The sequence below is a fragment of the Melopsittacus undulatus genome, chromosome 12 (assembly GCF_012275295.1).
Source record: "Melopsittacus undulatus isolate bMelUnd1 chromosome 12, bMelUnd1.mat.Z, whole genome shotgun sequence".
In the NCBI taxonomy this organism is placed as follows: Eukaryota; Metazoa; Chordata; class Aves; order Psittaciformes; family Psittaculidae; genus Melopsittacus; species Melopsittacus undulatus.
The window spans coordinates 22,414,484-22,434,914 of record NC_047538.1 but is presented as its reverse complement, the minus strand read 5'-3'; the positions used below and the strand labels follow the sequence as shown (position 1 = coordinate 22,434,914).

The following is a 20,431-nucleotide window of genomic DNA, read 5'->3' as shown; positions in this document are numbered from 1 at the left end:
TCTCTGTCCTACTCAGGTACAAAGTCCTCCTCCTCCCTTCATTCCTGCCTGCCAAGCCTGACCACTTGGTGACCCAGCTCATTAGCCCCTCATTCTTTGTTTTTTTCCTTCAGTCCTTACTGCTGAGATGAGGTACAGAAGGGCTGGTGACTTAGGGCACAGTTCAATGCTAATCCGTAGAGCATCTTAGGCTCTGAACTGTGGAAAGCTTTGGGATATGATGACCCAAGCTCTGAGCTCTTAATTTAGTGCATGTTTTGCACAGTGAGAAGGAAGTAATGCAGGCAGACTGCAAGCAAGTTTCCTGTAAGATCCATAGGGACTGTTTCAGAGCTGTCTGTTCCCTGTCTTAGATCCCTCATAATCATTCATGCCCATCTTCTCTCACGTCAGTGTTTCCACACACAAGAACTTTGACTGTTAGACCCCATCAGAAAACAGATATCACACACCAAGGTGTCCAAAAGGAGCACAGCTCTGCTTTGTACATGTGAAATGAGGGAGCTATGTTGTTGGAAAGAGAGGGTGTCCCCTAACGAAGCACAGATCAGACTGGGGTCCTACAGAAACAAGGTGGTGACTATGACGAGTAGCTCTTGAAATTTAGGGGCAAGTACCTCAGCACTTCAGAGCCTAGGAAAATCCCATCTCTTTCCCTGCTTAAGATGAAAAACTGGCAGCAGCTATACAAATACATAGAAGGGGTACAGACTTTCCTGCATCTGTCTTCAGGGATATCTGGAATAGTTCTAATAAACGTCACTGACTAATTATACGTATAGATGTTTAAACAGCAGCATTCCTAAACCTTGTGGGGTACATAGTGTAAAGCTTTCAATTTGCATAGAAAGGAATCCTCAAACCCTCTCTAACATCCTTATTGGAACAAAAGATCTTTCTGTATGCTCTTTGACGTTACTCAGGAAACAGCAAATTATCTTATTCAATTGGATCATGAGTAAAATAGCACGCAGTCATTAACCCTTTAGAAACCAAATCCCTCTAATGAGAGGATTCATTAGAAAAAGTGTTCAGTATGTAATAAAATCCGAAATACAAGGAATTAAATAGAAATGTTGGGAAAGCAAGAAAAGACAAGAAAAATATTCTTAAATATAAGAAAAATTTCTCGTGCAAGACTGAGCTACCCAGCAGTCATTAACATTACAAAGGGATGAAGTCTCCAACAATCTGAGCAATCTGAACAGTTAAGTCACCCACCACAGCCCACAAAGACGTGGCTTGAAAGTAGGGAGGATTAATGGTCTTGCTTCCTGGCAAAATGAACTCATGCTTGTACATATGTGAATCATTTCACAGAATGCAGGAACAGCTATAATGGAGCCTGACAAATACTTCAGTCAACTGTTTGCTACAAATAAAGTAGGCTTTCAGTCTTGAGTGTCACTGAAATTAAGTCTTCTCTCTGGGGAACTCGAAGCTGGAACCACAGAACATATGATCGATACTGTTGAATACAAATGATTTACTACACTTTGGTAGTTAAAGCATCTGTCCATCCAGTGTGTGGGTCAAGACCAAACTGTGAGGCCTGGAAGCACTGTCTTGCTTGTGTGTCTGTGTATGCCCATCACTCATCCTTGCTCCGCTTGAGTCAGAGTTTGTGACCCAAGGGAAAACCTTTCCTTCTTCTGTATCCAGATTTTACATGGAAAGAGCCAGGTCACAGGCCAGAAAGAGCCTATAGTGTGCTCCAGTCAGTTATCTCATCTGGCTCATGAGGCCCTGCCAAGAGCTGTGTGTGCTTTCTTAGGAGGACCACCACGTGGGTCCAGATGGTCCAAGAGGAAAGGAATAAAAGACTGGGCTCCCATAGTTGGCTAATGGTCTCCCTACAGGAGCTGCTGCCAGTGGCTCCTTGGTGCACACTGGGGGTAGCACTGGATGCCTGATTTTCCTTCAATTCACAGCTAAATTTGCAGAGCTGTAAAAAAGAGGAATATCCTTTCTAACCTCGGAATTCCTGGAGAACAAACAGATCACTGCCATGATGACAAGCTGACATAATAATCTTTGCAAATACACATAATAAATATATGTATATTCAAACACACAAATCTTAAACCTTCTAATGTGAAAGGCATGTTGCTGTATTACTTACATGAGGGGAAATCACCACAGACTCTTCCCACCTTCCAGGATCCATAATCCCAAACTAAGAGTTGATTAGTACCGTGAAGGAACTCAATGTAAATATCTAAAAGGACTTGGGTGGGGAAGCCTGAAGAAATACCTGAGAGTTGCTGAAGGATGTTTTCTTCATCTTCTGTCCCTTAGGTAGCAAGAACTTGTCCTCAGTGGTGTGCATCATTAGCAGCTGTATTCTTAAACACATTTTAGAACAGTACAAGCTGCACTCAAAACTAATGGACAGTCTTCTCCAGACTTCACTGAATGCTGAATCAAGCTCCAAATTCAAAATGTAGTTATTTCTTTCTGTCTTTATCAATAGTTAGGTATTAACTCCTATTGCCAATTACAGACACATCTTTTCAAAACCAGCTGCTGAAGTGTAGCACTCAAAGCAAAGCCTTTGAAATCAGTATTCCTCTGGGGGTGGGTAATGGTGAAGAACTCACGCTTTTGAAACCATTTACAAAGCCAGAGCCTATTTATTCACAACACGGTTAGCAGGATCTGTAAAAACCACTGCTCTTGCATGTCCCGGGTTCTGCTCTAAGGGGAAGTCTGTTCTGTGACTCTGGGTATTTTGATTTTCTTTTTAAATAAACCCACATAGTTAATTCATGTGATCCACAGAGAACCACAACAACTCTCTACTAATTTGTATCACTGAAGGATGCAGCAATTATATTTGATGACTATGTGTTGCGTCTCACCTCCGCAATTCTACCAGCCCCAGAAACACTGAAAAGAGCAGGAGAGGCTTCCTGTCAAAGTAATTAACAGAGCTTTCATTAACAGAACATGGCAACAATCCCCTTCTCGGATGCTTCTGCAAGTAACGTTAGGAAAAGCTGAGTTTACAGCCAATTCTTTGTCATCAAGTCCCCTACACTTACCATGACATTTCTAGGTTAGCTTTTCTAAGTAAGAGTACTGTTGGGAATAGCCTATACTTACTATGAGTTTACTAGGTCTTTGGGAGGAAATCACAGCAGGTAAAACCAAACTGCAGAGCTATGCATGTATAGATAACAAACAGATATGCAGCTGTGGTTTCAAATATACCGTCCCAGTCAGTCTCATTACATTCCTGAACATTTCTCATGATAAAAATTGACAAACAGCATCTCCAAGTGGAGAGCCACATCTTTCTACTGCACTTGTCCAGAGATGGCAAAAACACCATAAGAAATAATAACCAAATACAATTAAAACCTCTAAACCTAGCTGGACAATTGCTGAACTAATCAGAGAGATGTATTCCTTCAGAGATTGCCCATAGAATTTGCTGAGCTCTGATTTGGTTGAAATCTTGAAGTTATAATAGATTATTTCATGAAGATCAGAAATTTCTTCTGCTTAACACATTCTAATGAACATTGTCATACAGAAGTAATGTATTTTGGGTAAGAGAAAAGATAAAAACATCTCAGTTCTTGTTGGCTGGTCTAGCAGTAACACTCTGGTTGACAGGGCACCTTGCTTTCAAGCCATCTGATGGCATTGCTAAACATGCCATTCTCATGAAAAACAGCTGGAATCGGAATGAAACCAGTGGCTGAGGTCACTCAAGTACTCTGGCAGAGTCATTATTGAATTTCTAGCAGTGTGATTACAAAGAGTGCATGCTCAGTCCATTAATTTACAACACAGAAACCAAAAATCAATGGGGTGCTACTTCGAATTCCTTTTGTAATAATTACCATCATGTATGCAGGTATATGCAGGGAAGGGGAGCGTGTCAGCTGCTGTTTGCAGCCTTGAACAGGAAAGAGATTACCTGAGCTGTACGTCCCAGAGAAGGAAGGAGAGAAGAGCAAAGCTTTAGCCTAAACTTGGGGTGAAATTTTGCCATTTACTTCAGTGAAATTCTGGCAAGCAATCAGGAATTCAGCATTGATTTATCCAAAAACTCTCTACAATAAGCATATCAGTTTTCTTTAACAAACTTACTTCCCCATGAAACTACCAGCATCTTGGGAAAGTAATAACAGGAAAGTTGGAGGAGTTTTCTGTGAATGAGAGTGGGACAAACTGGTATGTGTTGTTTCAGCAGACTGACACTGATTTATACCAGTCCTGGACCCCCTTATACTGACCCTTCAAGGAAATAAGGTCACATCATAGATTTTTCCAGGAAAATGTAATGGATTTCCTTGCTTAAGGAAAAAGTACATTGAAAAAACATTGGTAACTTGTATAATGCTGCTACTCCTATTTCATTTTCCATCCTTAACTTTGGAAGTGTTATAAAAGAATATGCTTACAGATCTTAATTGTCCTATCATCCCCTCAGAGAAACAGAACCTCAGGGGTCTTATTTAGCCAGGATGTGATGGAGTATAAACACTGTCTTTGAGATCTCAAAGACCTTTCGAAGGTGAAGCCCATCTCTACCTTGTTCAATTGCAGGAAACATACAGGATCCTGCAAACACTTCCTATGGCCCCTCTGACCCACAAATTGATGTAACAAAACCCAACTCAAACCAGGTGATTCGAACAAGCACTTGACATAGCAAGACAAATCCTACATTTAAGGGGCTGGAGCTGCACAGCCCTGAAAAAAGCTGCCTTTTAAAATGTCAGATTTTGCTGATACCATGAAGCGACAGTGAAAAAAACCCAAGATCTTCCTTCATTCCCAGAATGTGAAATACCAGAGGTCTCCCTGCAGCATGAATCCTAGATAAATTATGACTTGCAAATGATGACTTATAGAAACCAATAGAGTAAGTACTCGCTCTTGTGTGAGTCCGTTACGTGTGGAGAACTGCAATGATCTCTGATACAAGGCTGTTTTTCAGACTACAGGAGCTGCTTTGCCTACAACAGGCAAAGATTTTTACTTTCTAAGCTCATAAAAAAACATGTATTATCTCTATGTTCTATGCAAGATGTGCAGAGGGAATTGAATGGAATCCATCATAACAGGGTGTGAGAAGCCCATGGCTTTGCTGAGTTATGTTCTGTCCAGCTTGAATTACGTAACCTGTTGTATTTGCTGACAGTGCTCATGTGCTGTAAAGTGTCTGCAGAACAATAATGATGCTGCTTCATTCAGTCTGGAGCACTGGTAACATGGCCTATTAGTAGCTATGCAACAAATTACTATTATCTCCATATCAGCCTGCACGAGTTTAAAACATGCTTCACAGCAGGAAATGGATCCATTCAACTATTTTCAGGCAGAGACACAGAACTAACCAGATAAAGCAACCCACCCACTGCAGCACTAAGAAGATAACTGAAGAAGAGCAAGGTTTCCTGAGCCTGAGATGTGTCTCAAAGACACAAACCTGGATTGATGCATTAACACACGTGAGGTTTGCTATTCAAACTGATCTATTTGTAATCACAGAACTGGATACTGTGAATGAGTTTAAACAAACATCTTATGATTGTGTAAGGCTCGATCCTGGGTTAAATTACGAAAGTGAGAATCAGTAGATTAATTTCATTCAACTCAGTGGAGCTAAACCAAAGCAAAAATGGTGCTAATGAGACAGTTAGGTCTGCCAAGTGTTTATGAATACTCAACTTCCTCTATAAACACTGTATCAATCAGCTAAGTGATTCGAAGTGATAATTTTAATGTGCTTATAATGTTACTTTTTTGTTACAACTATCTCCAACTGGAGGATATGCAGCGGATGTAATGGCAGAGGCCAAGGAAACGCATTTAAACTCATGCATTTTTAAAAAGGAGAAAAAAATGCAGTGTGTAAAACCCACCCAAGTTCTGTCTTTCTATTATTTAGGCCCAGTGGGAGGTACAACAATAAAAGACAAACAGTGTGGTCTCGAAATGAAAAAGGCCACAGGAGAACAGTGTTTAACCATCCCTCACTGCAGGTATACAAGTAACATCACTTATTTAATTACATACACAAGTCAACAGGGAATAGAATTTAACAATCTGAACCAAAGCGACAGCCAGGAGTGATGATGGGGGAGAGCTCTGCTATGGGCAGGGAGTAGGACCCCACAGGACCAGCAACATGCTGTAAAATCCTCCAAGTCAGCAGTTATCAAGATGTGCTGGTTAACTCGTAAGACTTACTACAAAGACTTAGCATCTATATTATAATTTTCCACCCATTTCATAATCATCCTTATTATATACCAAGAAAAAAATAGAGAAGAAATAGAGAAGAGACTTCTATCTGTATTTTAAATAAGCAGTAACACATCAAACTAGAGTAACTTTGAGTAGGAAGGTAAATCTGGGCAAGCCAGTGCAGAAACAAATGGTTCACTTTTGTAATAGATCGTGCTTTGTCTAAGGAAATGTCTTTCCATATCAGATAAACAGTGATACTTCACTGCTGTCAATGGGTTACCTGCTACTGATCTGACAGAGGCATGAGACTGGAACGATGTTTAAAATCATCTAATTCTCTTTATGAGATTGTAGCCTATTTTCCAGAGGTCTCTCTGGACCAGTTTTAAGCATCTTGAGTTCAGAGGGGTTTTGTTATCATGAAATTCCTCACGTAGCAATGGTACAGAGGGCTTAGGTGAGTAAGAAACATATTTCAATTTGCTCTGCCGAATATTAACAAAGACATTATTCACTTTATTCTAGAAAGGTTTGGCTTTTGGCACTTCTTCCTGAATTTTCTTCATTCTTTACTGCCTGATTTATTTCCTCTGCTGTGAAAGTTACAGAGGAAGGCAGAGCTGTTTGGCAGCATGATGTGGTATTGCTGAACTCAGCTGTTTATGGCTTTCAGCAGATATTTCTGCTTCAAAGACAGTGTGAGAAAAAAATACACATACACAAATTTCTCCTCCCCGATTCTGCATCTTTTGTCTCTTATCTTCCACTGCCTCCAAATTGCAAGGAAAGCTACAATAGGCGCTAAAATGTCCAAACCATGCCAACTGTCACAGATAAAGAAAAGCTGACCTCACCCCAAATTAGAACTCATGATTTAAAGTGCAAAGAGAAGAAAGTTAACAGATGAGTAAGTCTGTGAATGTGTTACACCAGAAGGAGATTTTCACGGATAACTTCACTAAGAATTACAGCTTATTAACATAGAAAGCAATAGGGATTGCTGTGTGCAAGAGGCAAGAACACAGTGGGACAGCAGCCTTTCCTAGTGCATATTCCAAGAACTCTGCAGAACACATGCTGAGACGTAAGGAAAAGGCTCAAGAGGAGCCTGTATGTTTCCTAGTCACTCTCTGAGAAATTATTACTTTGTCAGATACCAAAACTGATCTCACTCTGGACATCAGGGATTAATTATTATTGAACCGTCTATCAATGTGGAATGGATATAAAGTTGTTCCATTATTCCACAATTGCACATCATATTCTATTTAATGTGTGGGGCTCTGCTCTATCTATGGAATAATGAAATAAACCAATATATCCAGCCTGACTGGAAAGCAGGGAAGCACCGATGGCAGCTTTCTCAGCAAGGCTGGGTTGCTACATGCATTGGCTAAGCCTCCTGCATTTGATTTTGATAAGCATGTAAAAAGCTTTTCCAAACTATGCAGATTTGCTGAGCAAACAAATTTGATGCTTTCATTTGGGCAAGAAATCCATGACAAATGACCTTTCTCTTGTTGCTTCAGCCCTTCTGCTTCCCAGTAGGCTCAGGAACTCCAAAGACAAAAAATATAAAGAATTAACTTATGGTACTGGGCTGGAACCTCTGTAGAGATCATGGACAGACCTTGCTTCATGCATTTTGTTATCTCTGTTAATTAATTTCTTTTCTTGGAGAGAAAACTCATGGGAATGCCTTACATCTTGGCTAATACTACATTATGTTATCTAAACAGACTAACATAGTACTTTTAGAATGGTCAGGACTGAGTCTAACACTTGGTTCTGTTGAAATCCAACAGGAAAATTCATTTCAGTAGTAAAGCCTAACAAGAGGCTTTCAAAACCTCATCTTAGATTATAATACCTTGCCTTGAATTTCAAACAGGAGAGAATGTTGCAACATACTTGATAAGAAAGAAAATACTTTCCATTTAGTATCTTCCACAACACTTGTGCAGACCCTGTTGGGTTTCTGACTTAGCCTCTATCTGTTAGAAAGCAGGTATTTCGGCTGATGACAACCACAAATTTCTATTGAAAGAATTGCCTGATAATAATGCTGTATTATAGTAGGGCCAATGCTGTAGTTATGGATCAGGTCTTGCTGTGGCAGAGGCTAGATGAAAACTAGACAGACGTATGTTGTTGCCATGACAATTGCTATAGTTATCTCAAATTTGATCTTTCTGAACTTGCATTACTGAAAGTATTGAAAAGAAAGGGTCCTTCAGGCTCAGTGAGAGTCCTTGTCCATGAGGGCTCCCACGGAATTTGCTTTTCCTTAATGCAAGTGAGGGCTGCCCATTAAGTCGAAACCACTCAGGATTCACAAGGTTCAACAAGCTGCCCTGCTCCCACAAGTACCTGGTAAGACACTAAGGTGTAAGAAACAAATATTCCCTCTCAAGACAGTTTATGCAGACACTTGCTTAGACACTGCAGCAGACAGAGTGAGGCAACAGCAACGGAGCATCCGCCTCCTTCCTGCAGGCAGCCTGCTCCTGAGAGAGACATGAGAGACATTCTTCACCCTTCCTCCCTCCTGAGCTCAGGGCTTTAATAAACACTCCTGACATTCAAAGCAGCAAGAGAGGAGCCATATGAAAGGCTCCTTTGGGAAGCAACCTTCTAACCTTAGTCTTCTGTGCCCTAGAAAAGATATCGTTACAAGGCACAGCTGGCTGATCCTCCACCATATGTGCAGATGTCCGGTGTGTCTTTGGCACTTACACTCTACAATGGAGACATTCGTGCCCTAACTTGACCTGAAACAGGCATCCTAACATACACTGGAATCTTAAAATGCAAAGACAGCAGACAGAGATAAATTATTTGGGAAATCAGAAAAGAAAGGGTAAAGGGAAAGGATCTTTAAAGCAGTAGGTACAGGCTTAGCTATATTACATATTACTCCTGATACTGTTATTGACAGCTGCATGCATACATTCACATGTGTCATTTTAAGCAGACAGATGTCTATCACAAGAATGACTCACCTTGGAAGCTCTGAGGGTTGCACTGGTAATTTGGCAGCAGACTAAAAGACTGCAACTGATTTGCACCAAAATACACATGATGCTTAAAACAAAATACTCAGGAGGCCATAATGATAGAGTTCTTTAGGGTAGGAAAGATCTTTAAGATCACCCAGGTCAACTTTTAACCCACCACTGCCAAGTCCACCCCTTCTCTGCACCCACTCCAGCACCACAATATCTCTCTTGTATGAAACAAACACAGGATTCAAGATGTGGCCTCACCAGTGACCAGTACAGGGAGACGATCACTGATCTGGCCCTGCTGGCTACACTGTTTGCTGATACAGGCCAGGATGCTGTTGGTCTTCTGTCTGACCGGGCACATGCTGGCTCATATTCAACTGGCTGTAAACCAACACCAAATCTGAGTCCTTGTGAAAATCCTGTCCTCTGCTCAGACTGGGTGGTTTTGAGGTCAGCAGGCTACACTGCCACACTGCTGAGCTCTGCAAACCACTGTGCCAGGGAAACATGACCCAGATTCCAGAGAATTAATAACATCTATCCTGGTCACAATGTGTGAATACGCTTCTCTGTGTCCATATATTGGGCACAGAGACTGTCTTTAGGTATAGTCAGCCACACACACTGCACGACTTCCAGTTTCTCAAGTCTGAGCCTGTTGTACACATATGCTTTACTTTTATTTTTCAATGGCAAGAGAATTCACTTCACTGACATCCCTTGGCAGCATATGGTGCTGCCAGACAGGGGAGGGACCTGCATGGAATTGTAACAGCTTCGTTGCTTTGCTCCATGCCCCGATGATATGAAACACAACGTGGTAAGATCATTAGCTGTCTCCATGTGAATGCAATGATACCCAGACAGTGTTAAAACAAAAAGGAAAACAAAAAAACAACCCCCAAGAATGCGTGCGTGTGTGGTAAGGGGGAATAAGTGACTGTGACACAGTCTGAAACATAAGCATAACACTGGGAAGCACTCTTCCCCAGTCTGTCTCTTTATCAGACAGATGGCTGGAGAGCTGTAAGCGCATGGGCCCCTCAAAAGAAAGGTTCAAGACCAAGAGTATAAAGTGCTACATCACAGCAGTTTTCCATTATGTCAGTTTTCTAAATGCCTCTTTGCTCTCCAACACTCCATCTCTCTACCCGGCTGACAGGAATCAAAAGTGCAGGGTGACTCCATTCCTCCTCAAACAAAGTACAACATGCACAGGCAGAAACATCAGCCTAAGAATAGACTGAAGGCAGCTTGTTCCAGCACACTTCCAGGTCTGAAGGAGTGAGGGGAGTTAGGCCTAGAGTAGCTCCAGTTGCTGCTTCCTTATTCTTGATACCATAGTTACAGGATGCTCTGGCTTTGGCAGAGAAGCTAGCCTGATTCTAACCCTTCTTGCTCCTACTCTTAATGTGTCTGTCTCATTCCCACAGTTGACAGCATACCAGCTGGTGGAGGTATGCTGTTAAAAAAGACAATGAAAATGACTTTGGTTAAAAATAACCCTTATTCTGTGTTGGAACAGCTCCTGTACCCTGTGGTGACAATCCAGAATGAACTACACAGCAAATATGAGCCCTTTCACTGAAGCTGTTCTCAGGGAAGATGTGGTACATCATAAATCAACCACATAAGCCTTAGGCTGGAACCAGAGGTAGTACTAGGAAGGGGAATGGTTATAATAATAACCAAAAGTATCTCTTGATCTACCCTGAGGACATATTTCACACCTACCAGCTTTCCCACAGATTAAGAAACAAGGGAAAACAAGTGACCAAGCAGCAGTCTAAGCCATGTTTTCACTAATCAACACTGTTGTTATCCTCATCAATAGCTACTTGAATCACAGCACAAATTGCATTATGAGGCACACAAACATTCCTGATTTCCAGCTGTTTGCAGTTACTTGCTGTAGTGTTAAAGTCTTTAGGAATAAATCTAAGCTCAGAAGCTATGGCTCTTGTCTTCAGCAGCACAAATTCAAAAGAAAAAGAAGTTACATCTAAATTCTCAAAATGTAATGCTCAACAGTTATGATGTATCTAAAATATGTCTCTCGAATCTTATTGTTTAAATAATGTCAAAGGTATATTAGACCCTAAGTTGTGCAGCATTCAGATATTAACTGTTGGTTTCAAAGTGCTTACAATGTAATTATACCCATAGACTAATAAGAGTAGAAATATGCAAAAGGAAAGAAAAGCAACTAGGCAAAGAGAAAGAGTACTTTTGAGTATGGGCATTTGTTTCTAGGACATGAAGGGGAAAGAATGCAAAGGTTCTTCATGGTACATCAGGGAGATTTCCAAGTAAGTAAGAGCACAGAGAAAGGCCAGAATTTCCTGTTCATGTGCTTAACAACTCCACAGGTCACTCTCCCCATTATGACCAGAATGAAACCTGGGTGCAGTTTTATCTGGCTACTGCAAAATACTTTGTAGGAGGCAGCACTGCAATGCACTGAGAATCTATTATGAATTTAAGTTATATCCTGACATACTCCACAACCAGCTGGGGACCTGTGACAATTGAAAGAGAGAGCCAAATTACTCTTGTTGGTTGCAACAGAAGAATAGGGCACAGCTATAGAAGATTTTTCATTCTCCTTTCCTGCTAAAACGATTCTCTGAGCTGTGCTAGACATAGCTGGTCATGTAAAGAAAAATAACACATCATCATCATCATCTCAACAAGCTGTGTGAATGTTCATAAAGCATCCAAGAACTACAACCTTTCATTTACTTGATTTTCAGAAGCTCCTTTGCAAAGACAGTGGAAAACACCTCCCTCTGCTTAAATGAGCCAAGATATTTATGAGTTAGCTGAGTTTGCTGCAGCAGATTAGCCTGTGTTGATGCCGGAACTCCAGAACAGTACCTCACATCAACGCTGACCTTGCTACAGCTTGCACATCACTCAAATGAACTGCACTGCTAAACCAGCCTGAAAAAGCTGGTGGCAGCACAGAAAGATCCCATCAGGGACCTGCAATTCTCAACTAAATTAAATTAGCTTAATAGAATATTTCTGCTCTGCACAGAGGGCTTCCAAGTGACACTTAGAATCTCAGTAACTGTATGCCCACATCTATGCTTTCCCATTGGGATCTCAGTACACACATGCCCAGGTTTCCCTATCCAGCTCTTCCTTTTCCATAGACGTTTCATTCAAACCTAGGCTCGTCATGCTTTCAGAAGACAGAAACTATTTACATACACAAATGAAAGAAGCATTGAAACATTGACTTTTATTCCTGTAATTAGCACTAAAAATATTTTTATGGCTTAATTAGACTTTATGCAAATTTGATTGAGAAGATTTAATTTGGAGTTTGATAACCTGACTGTTATAGTTCTGCAGTTGCAAATGCACTCAAGAGTTCCATGCTGTTCTAAAGCTACGTCCTCCATTTCAAACTGTTTTGCTTTACTTCTGGCAGGTTTAAACAATATATTTTCCCTTTCCATTTGCACAGGGTACAGTCCTTCAGGAACAGACTGCTACAGTGCGGATCCCTGCAGGGTCAGAAGTCCTGCAGCAAGCCTACTGCAGCGAGCGTTCCTGTCTCCATGGGGCCACAGGTCCTGCTAGGAGGCTGCTCCAGCACGGGCTTCCCATGGTGTCACAGCCTCCTTTGGGCACCCCTTGCTCTGGCATGGGCTCCTCCCCAGGCTGCAAATGGACATCTGCTCCACCATGGACCTTCATGTGCTGCAGGACAGCCTGCCTCACCCCTAGTCTGCACCACAGGCTGCAGGGGAATCTGCTCTGGTGTGTGGAGCACCTCCTTCTTCACTGATCTTCGTGTCTAAAGAGTTGTTCCTCTCACATATTCTCAACCCCCTCTCCACATTTCCTCCTGCTTCTTCTTAAATACCTCATTCCAGAGGTGCTACCACCATCAGTGAATGGGCTCAAGCCTTGGTCAGTGTTGGGTCTGTCCTGGAGCTGGCTGGCAATGGAGGAAGCTTCTAGCAACCTCTCAGAAGCTGCCCCTATAGCCACCCCCACCACACTCCACTGCTACCAAAACTCTTCTATGCAAAACAGTACCCACCCCCAGCTCTCCACTGAAAATCTCACTAACTGCAATGACATCAGTGTGAACACACTGGATCACTGAGCTGCTCATCACAGGAGGAATTCCTGTACTTTTACAGGAGTCTAATATTTCCCAGGCACTCTGACTGGGCACAGAATACAGATGTTCAAATCTGCTCAGTTCTCTGTGCCTTAAGACAGTACAAACCAACTGAATAGGAAAGCAATAACCAACTCAGCATCCACCAAAGATTTTATGATGCTCTTCAATAAGCCTGAGTGTGAGGCTAATAATGAGGGAAGCACTGGTCAGATCTGTGCAATGAAAACACTCTGTGTGGACTAACGTACAGCAGTGTTGTGAGAATTCGTTAAGATGGTAATCAGCAAGAGCAAAAGTTTCCACTGAAAGCAGCAATATATGACTTCACTGTGTGCTGTGGAAAACAATGCTTACCAACAAAAACACTGCTTTTATATCTGGGAGGAACCAGATCAAGTCGCAGTAAAACACATGGAACAGGAAAGCAGGCACTGGCAGGCCAGTTCATACCAGCGCTCCCTGCAGTGCACTGCTTGGCTTCTGACAGTTACCATCATATGGCTTAGCAAAGGAACCTCCATTCTGCAAGAAGTAACCATTTGCAAAAAGGGATTATTTTGTGTTCCATGTCAGACACTAAATACTGAAAGGTTTGAATTATCCTGTACCAATGCTTGAAAGCTGGAGTGGTTCACTGTAGAAGAGTTCATTGCTTGCTTGATGAACTAACCACAGAGGTTGTGATATGTGCAGAGAAACAAGGTCAAAACTATCAAGCCAAAAATATAATGTTCAGTAAAAGCCTTTAAAATTAAGGATATTCATATTCATGCCAAATGACACTCCCCTGGTCCCCCCTTCCAATGTAGGGCTATTCTATTCATTTTTTAATTTAAACTGATGAATTTTATTACCTGGAAACTGAGATGCCCTGTTATAGATCAGCAGATGGTATCGCAGTTAACATAAGTGTCTCCAGATTTCCAGGCTACAGCTTTAATGACTATGAGCACTGGTAATATGAGCCCTAAGTCTTTCAACCAATGAATGGTATCAGGGATATAAATGAGCTTAATGTGCCGAGAATATGAGGTTTCATACCTGTTCCTTGAACTTGGTGCTATCCTTTGACAAATAACTGTTGTGGTCGAATGCTTTCCACCATTCCCCACCTCTTGTTTCACGTCCCACTGTCGGGGGTCACTTGTCTTCGCACTGAGAACGTTTACACCTTTCTTCACCTTTGCCCTGTTGGAAAGAGTTTACAAGAGAGTCATTCAGGACCATGATCTGACTCAAGCTTCTTTCCTCTATTCTGGCAATAAGTTTTTCCAAAGAGGAACCCATCCCAACACAGAAGACTCAGGAAGGTTCTGTTCATCTGTACCAAGACAAACTTGTGCATCATCACTGCCAGAGGAATACTTCACTGCAACTTTCTAAATAACCCATTTTTATCCCATATGGTATCCTTCTGGATATCAGTGGACAGGTTGCTGCTCTTCTGCCTGGCAATTCCCTTTGGGGATTCCAAAGGCAATTTCCATTTGAAGTCTCCAGCCTAGAGAGAATACAGCTGTTGGTTAAGACAAGACTTTATAACTTGAAGATGTTCTTATAGGATACACATTTCTGCCACTGTTAGTTGTTAAGCCTGTGGAAAAGTTACCAGACTTTATCTAGGGATGTTAATATTGCTAATGACAGCAGTAATTGAATGGAGGATTAATTACAGAGCACTTCCTTTATTAAGGAGCATTTGTATAAAGATCTCCCAGCAAGGAAGTTATTTGGGTGCAGAACCCTTAACTGCTGATCTTCAGTTCTATTACAAAGTATCAGGAATAAGGAACAGAGAGATTTCCACAGCTTTTCCCTTCAAAAGACACTGAGGGACAAAATTCCACCACCCCACCAGTCACACAGGACTGTGGGGGAGAAGGAGGACGGTTAGGAGCACATGGCTCTGTGAGTAGCTTGGCCTCAGCCTTGGATGGTGAAGGCAAAGGGCTGCTTAGCTTCATACTGTCAGAGTACAGTTATCATGGTCTCTACCAGCAGGAACTGGCTTCCCCATAGCAAAAGTGCTAAAGCATGGTGAAAAACTGTATTTTTAAGAAGTACTTATGCAATACAAAATGTTAGTTATTGAGCAAATATCATCATCTTGTTAGATGTCAATATTTTCTTGGCATTTATGAGGACTCAGCACCTAAGTTCCTTCTAAAAAGCAGTCTTTTGCATCTTTAGACATTAAAACACTTTAAAAATATAGTAATGAATGGTTGAGAGTATTTGTCTTGTTGCAGTTTTCCAACAGAGACAAAACACAATCAGTGAAAGGCATTGAAAAAGAAAACATTTTTTTCCTCAGTATTAAAGTGTAAGTGCTTCATTCTCTCACTTGTAACAGGAATATCATGGAGCTTCACAGATTACTGTCTTGCTCCAGTAAAACCAGCACAAACCTGATGCCTCTCTAATGCTTTCAGTTGGATTACTCAGAAATGAACATAGAAAAAGTAAAAGGAGAACCGAATCCATCATTGAAGGTTCATTAAAGCTTTAAGTTCCATTAAGTCTTCCTGCATATTACAGTTCAAATAAATGAACAATAAACATTTGAGTAACAAGGAAACACTACCACCAATCTTGGAATATGTATCAATCCATCAGTATGTTTTCCATAGTATGTATCTTAGGAGATGTTTGCATGTGTGTTAGGATATACTGGAGAGGAGTAAAAACTGATCATTTAGGCACTTGATTCAGTTGGTCCTTGAGAAGGGCTCTCAAATGTCACATCAGTCAAAATGAGGTTCCTCATGTTTGGATTTTCAACAGAATCACAACTTTGCCAGCAGCTGCAAACTGCTCTTTCACAATGTAGGTTGACATAGTCAATACCTGGGCTCCTGTTAATTAGGACAGACATTTTGTATAGCCAAGGTTAGTGGTAAAATACACTTCCAGAGGATGAAAGACCATGGGTACAATGCCATTTTGTTAATTAACTACACTATGGGGCATTAAGTTGAGTGGTTTTCACATATGCCATTATATAAAGCCCATTAAAAGAAAAAAATCCCTTCATCCCACAGTAAAGTAGGTTATGTTTAGCGAGAAAAATCAATGTTGTGATTGCACTTAGCACTGGAATTAGGGTATGAGCACCCAGAAGATTGAACTTCCTATATAAATATGCAGAAGCACAATTTGCAACTCTCCCTCTGAAAAGGGCGTTGAGTTTTACATAACAAGGTCAATGGATGAATTAGAATTAAGTCAGTACTGAGCCCCATACATTTTTAACTGCAGTCTGTACACACAAGCTACAAATGTTTTCGCTTCAATTTTTATTTACTGGGTGTTTGAGTGCTAGCAAGGAAAAGTATTTAGTTCTTTAGCGAAGATTTGTTGACCTTGTTGTATGCTTGTGATTAAATATTCATTTCTTAAATCAATAGTGCCAACTTCATACACAAAAATGTGCCAGTTACATTACCTCAGTAAACCCAGAGCCTGAGGACCTGGAGGCCAAATTACTTGACAGCCTCCCCTATTTACCCACCTAATCAAGGCAGTATATATACATTTACCATGCTTGCTTAAGAGAGGCAGGTACAGTGACAATAAATGGACATGACAAACAGCTGAAGTACTCCAGGCTTCCTTAGTGTGTGGTTCCTCACTCCAACTGGAAACTTTCCCCCTTTGCCATGTCTGCTTACTCATGAGTAGATGGTTGGCCTTGCACAAATGCTTTGCTGCACAGCTCTACAACCTGCAAGTACCCACTGGCTATAATTTGTCAGCCTGGACTTGGCCCCAGAGTGGACTCAAAATCTTCCCCTCAAATGTTATTCTCAGAAATGATTGTATTTTCTGTGAGTGTCCCTAAATTTCCTCTGTCCCTTGAGCTGTGCACTGCATGGTAGGAGTAACTAAATCACAGCCCCAAGTCCACAGCCTAGTAACAAAACCCATCTAAGAATCCTGCTAAGCAAGTCACCTACATATGCACAAAACCTAAGGGCAGCAGCTCATTTATTTGAGTTTGATTGATTGTCTATGTGCTGAAAGTTAAGCACAGGTTTTGATCTTCTGACAAAAGCAGACCCTGCAATGGGAAGATGAAGGAGAGACTGTCATTAAGAACGGCACAGAATGCCAGAGGTCAGCTTCAATCCCACACTAGAGGACTCCACCTGAACAGGGTTCTGAAGCTTTATGAACACATGCTAGCCAGATCAGTGAAAGACTTTCTTGCTTGAACTTCTAAGGTTATTAATTCATAACACAGGAAATCTGCCTCAGCTTTGTCTCCAAATAACTGTCTCTATAAAACTCTCAAATGGAGAATTAAAACATTGTGCTGGCATGCAGAAGAAACAGCACCCCAAAGACATTACAGGAAATGTCTCTAGCAGCACACCTAGAAATCAGTACTTTTTCAAGACCAAGTAAAAACATTTAATTGCCCAACCTCACAGCACTCACAGCAAGTGCATTTGTGTAAATGTGCAACTTTCAGGCTAATATTTCATTCCACTTAGCACCTTATCTTCCTAACATGTCAAACTCAGAAATGATGCTTCTAATGAACACATTCTAATCAAGTACAGATGAAAATGTAGCTGTTCCATTTCACAGTCCTCAAATTACAAGAAGTCTCAGCAGTATTTAGACATAATACTCTACAGCTGATAAAGACAGTAACTGAAATGCAATTGAATCAACAACAGCCAGAGGTGGGAATGTGATTTCTGATTTCAGGAGCTCAAATTATAGTTTCCTATTTAAATTTAAATTTTAATCTTGCAAACTGCTATGGCCATGGAAGGGTTCTGCTGCCTGCAGCAGTGCTAGAGAGGGAGCAGACCACTGAGGACTCCACACAGTTCTGCACATGCTCTATGGTTTTGCTGATGTATGCTAAGCCTAGAGAGCATCACCTCTCTTATCCCCACAGAAAGTCATCCTCAAAGCACTGATCCAAGCAGGGCTGCATTGTTCGGGTGTGCTGTGATACACATAAGTAATCCACCAGCAAAGGAAGAATCTGAAGCTGCAGGTAAGCTAACACCACTTGAAGCTGATTAGGAACCCCTGGCTCAGACCCTCCCTTTAGCCTGGCACTAACACCAGCTGACTCACTGGCCAGCTAAGTTGGTAGCATTAATCAGTGAATGATTTAGCTTCCTTGATGGCTCACAGCAAGATCAAATAAGCAGCAATGGCAGTGCCAGAGAAGCACAGAAGCACAAAATGAGGGACAGAAGAGGGACCTTCAGCAGCAGTATGTACCTCCTATGTGGGGTTAGCAGTACTGTCAAACCTACACAGCCATGTGGGTAGACAAAGCTGCAGTAAAGAATAAAAAGCTAAATCAATATTAAATTCCTATAATCTGTAAGCTCCATAATATCTGGAATAGTTTTTCAGACACTAAACCTTCTGTTTCCTGAAAGACTGTTTTCAGATGCTTATACTGTGCTCTGCATCTTTTGTGCTCCTCATAAATGCCATGCTATTGTCAGCAGGCTGGACTTTGATCTGAGAGCAGTCTGGTTTTCAGTCAGTGACCACTGCTGTATACAGACAGGCTCTTCAGCTCACATCTGCTGTCCAAGCTGCTGTGCTGGAAGACCTTCATTTAGGAAGCATTGAAAATGTAAATATTAGAGACAGATGTGGACTCAGTCTCACCAGGGCATCGGCTCCTCCGTAAGGTAGTCGCTGGGTCACGCAAGCCGAGCGTGGGCATGCTGTCTCCCACCATGCTGGGCAAGGGAAAGGATGCTCTTGCTAAATCCTCTGCATTTCCAAATGTAAATCCTTGTCTGTTTGTATTTGTCAAGTTGGGTTTTCAACTTAACAAACACTGACCCCTTTTGGTCAGTCTGCTCTGGAGCCTCAATGTTCCTGCAGCTCTTCTCTAATCCTCCCTTAGCTGCCCAGACCTGTAGAAGACAGTGACATTCCCGACTGTAAAGGTCACGTTGTAAGGTATCACTGTACCTCCGGAACCCAGGCAGCCTCTGCTGGTGGTTGGTTTCTGGGCTGCATTTTACAGTAAGCCTCTAACCTTCCCCAGCTCTGCCAGAAGAATTCCAGCTTCTTCCTGCCATGATTTAAGTTCGCTCCTTTCCTTCTTTGTTCCCAGAGTAAATCAGGAGATTAAAGCCAGCTGCAGGAACCCATAAAATCCAGGCAGGAGACTAACCACAGCAATTAAGCAAGATTTGTTTTATTGAGTAAATCTTTTCCCTTTCATCTTTCTATGTGAAATGAGTGGATAGATCTCAGCACACAGGGCAGATGTCTGCCTGGCAAAACAATACTCATCAGAAGCCCCATTGCTGGCCTTAGTTGAGAAGCCAAAAGCAGGACAGTAGAATATGACCTGGCTAGCCATGCTGACCTTCCAAATACGCTCCTTTAGTTTGCAAAATACGTGGACAGAGTGTGATTAAGCAGCTATGGGTCTGCTTAGGGAATATGGGGGATCATGTATCAGCATGACTCTGTCCATGCCCTCAGAGCCCTGTATGCCTCCGTTCTTCTCTAGCAAGCAGATTTCCACCACTGTGTTATGTGGCCACCTCTTTGCTGCAGAGGTTTTCATTTACAAGCCAATATGCACAGGTAAACAGCAAAAGAGAACCCTGTCTCAGCTGGGGAATTTAGGTACTAGATTTGTTAGGTAATAAATCACTGCTGATAGTAGTATTTCAGATTTGGTTCCCATTAAGGTCAGTCCAAAGGACCATCCATGCAAGACTTTGGTTTTCTTTGATTTCTAGATGTACAACATGGGCTGACCATTAGTAAAAGTTAAGATCTTGCTCCTCGGAGCACGCCTTTCTCCTTCAGGCATTTTCTTTCTCATGGAGTATCCAGAAAAGGCCCTTAGGAAACAGCTTTTGCAAAACAGGATAAACCCCCTTTAAAATGCCCAAACAGCTCATCTCCAGGTATTTCATCCTTCCTCTTCACTCCTCCCCTTCTCCTTTCACTTCTCAGCATGGTGATCTGCTTGAAACAACTCTGAAAACTGCCATGTCAAAACAAACAACAAAATGAAGTATTTGTTTTCCTTTGAAAATGCAGGAACCAGATCCTTAAA

General features: G+C 41.6%; 1 protein-coding gene across 1 annotated transcript in view; it reads right to left on the bottom strand.

Moving 5' to 3' along the window:
• TMEM132C (transmembrane protein 132C) overlaps window positions 1–20,431 on the bottom strand; it is a gene marked incomplete at its 5' end in the record, with an annotated part of 144,004 nt that overhangs the window by 75,550 nt on the left and 48,023 nt on the right. The window contains one exon of the mRNA XM_031045510.2: window positions 14,404–14,550. Within this exon, the coding sequence (XP_030901370.2) occupies window positions 14,404–14,550 (147 nt within the window). The remainder of the gene's footprint in view (window positions 1–14,403; window positions 14,551–20,431) is intronic.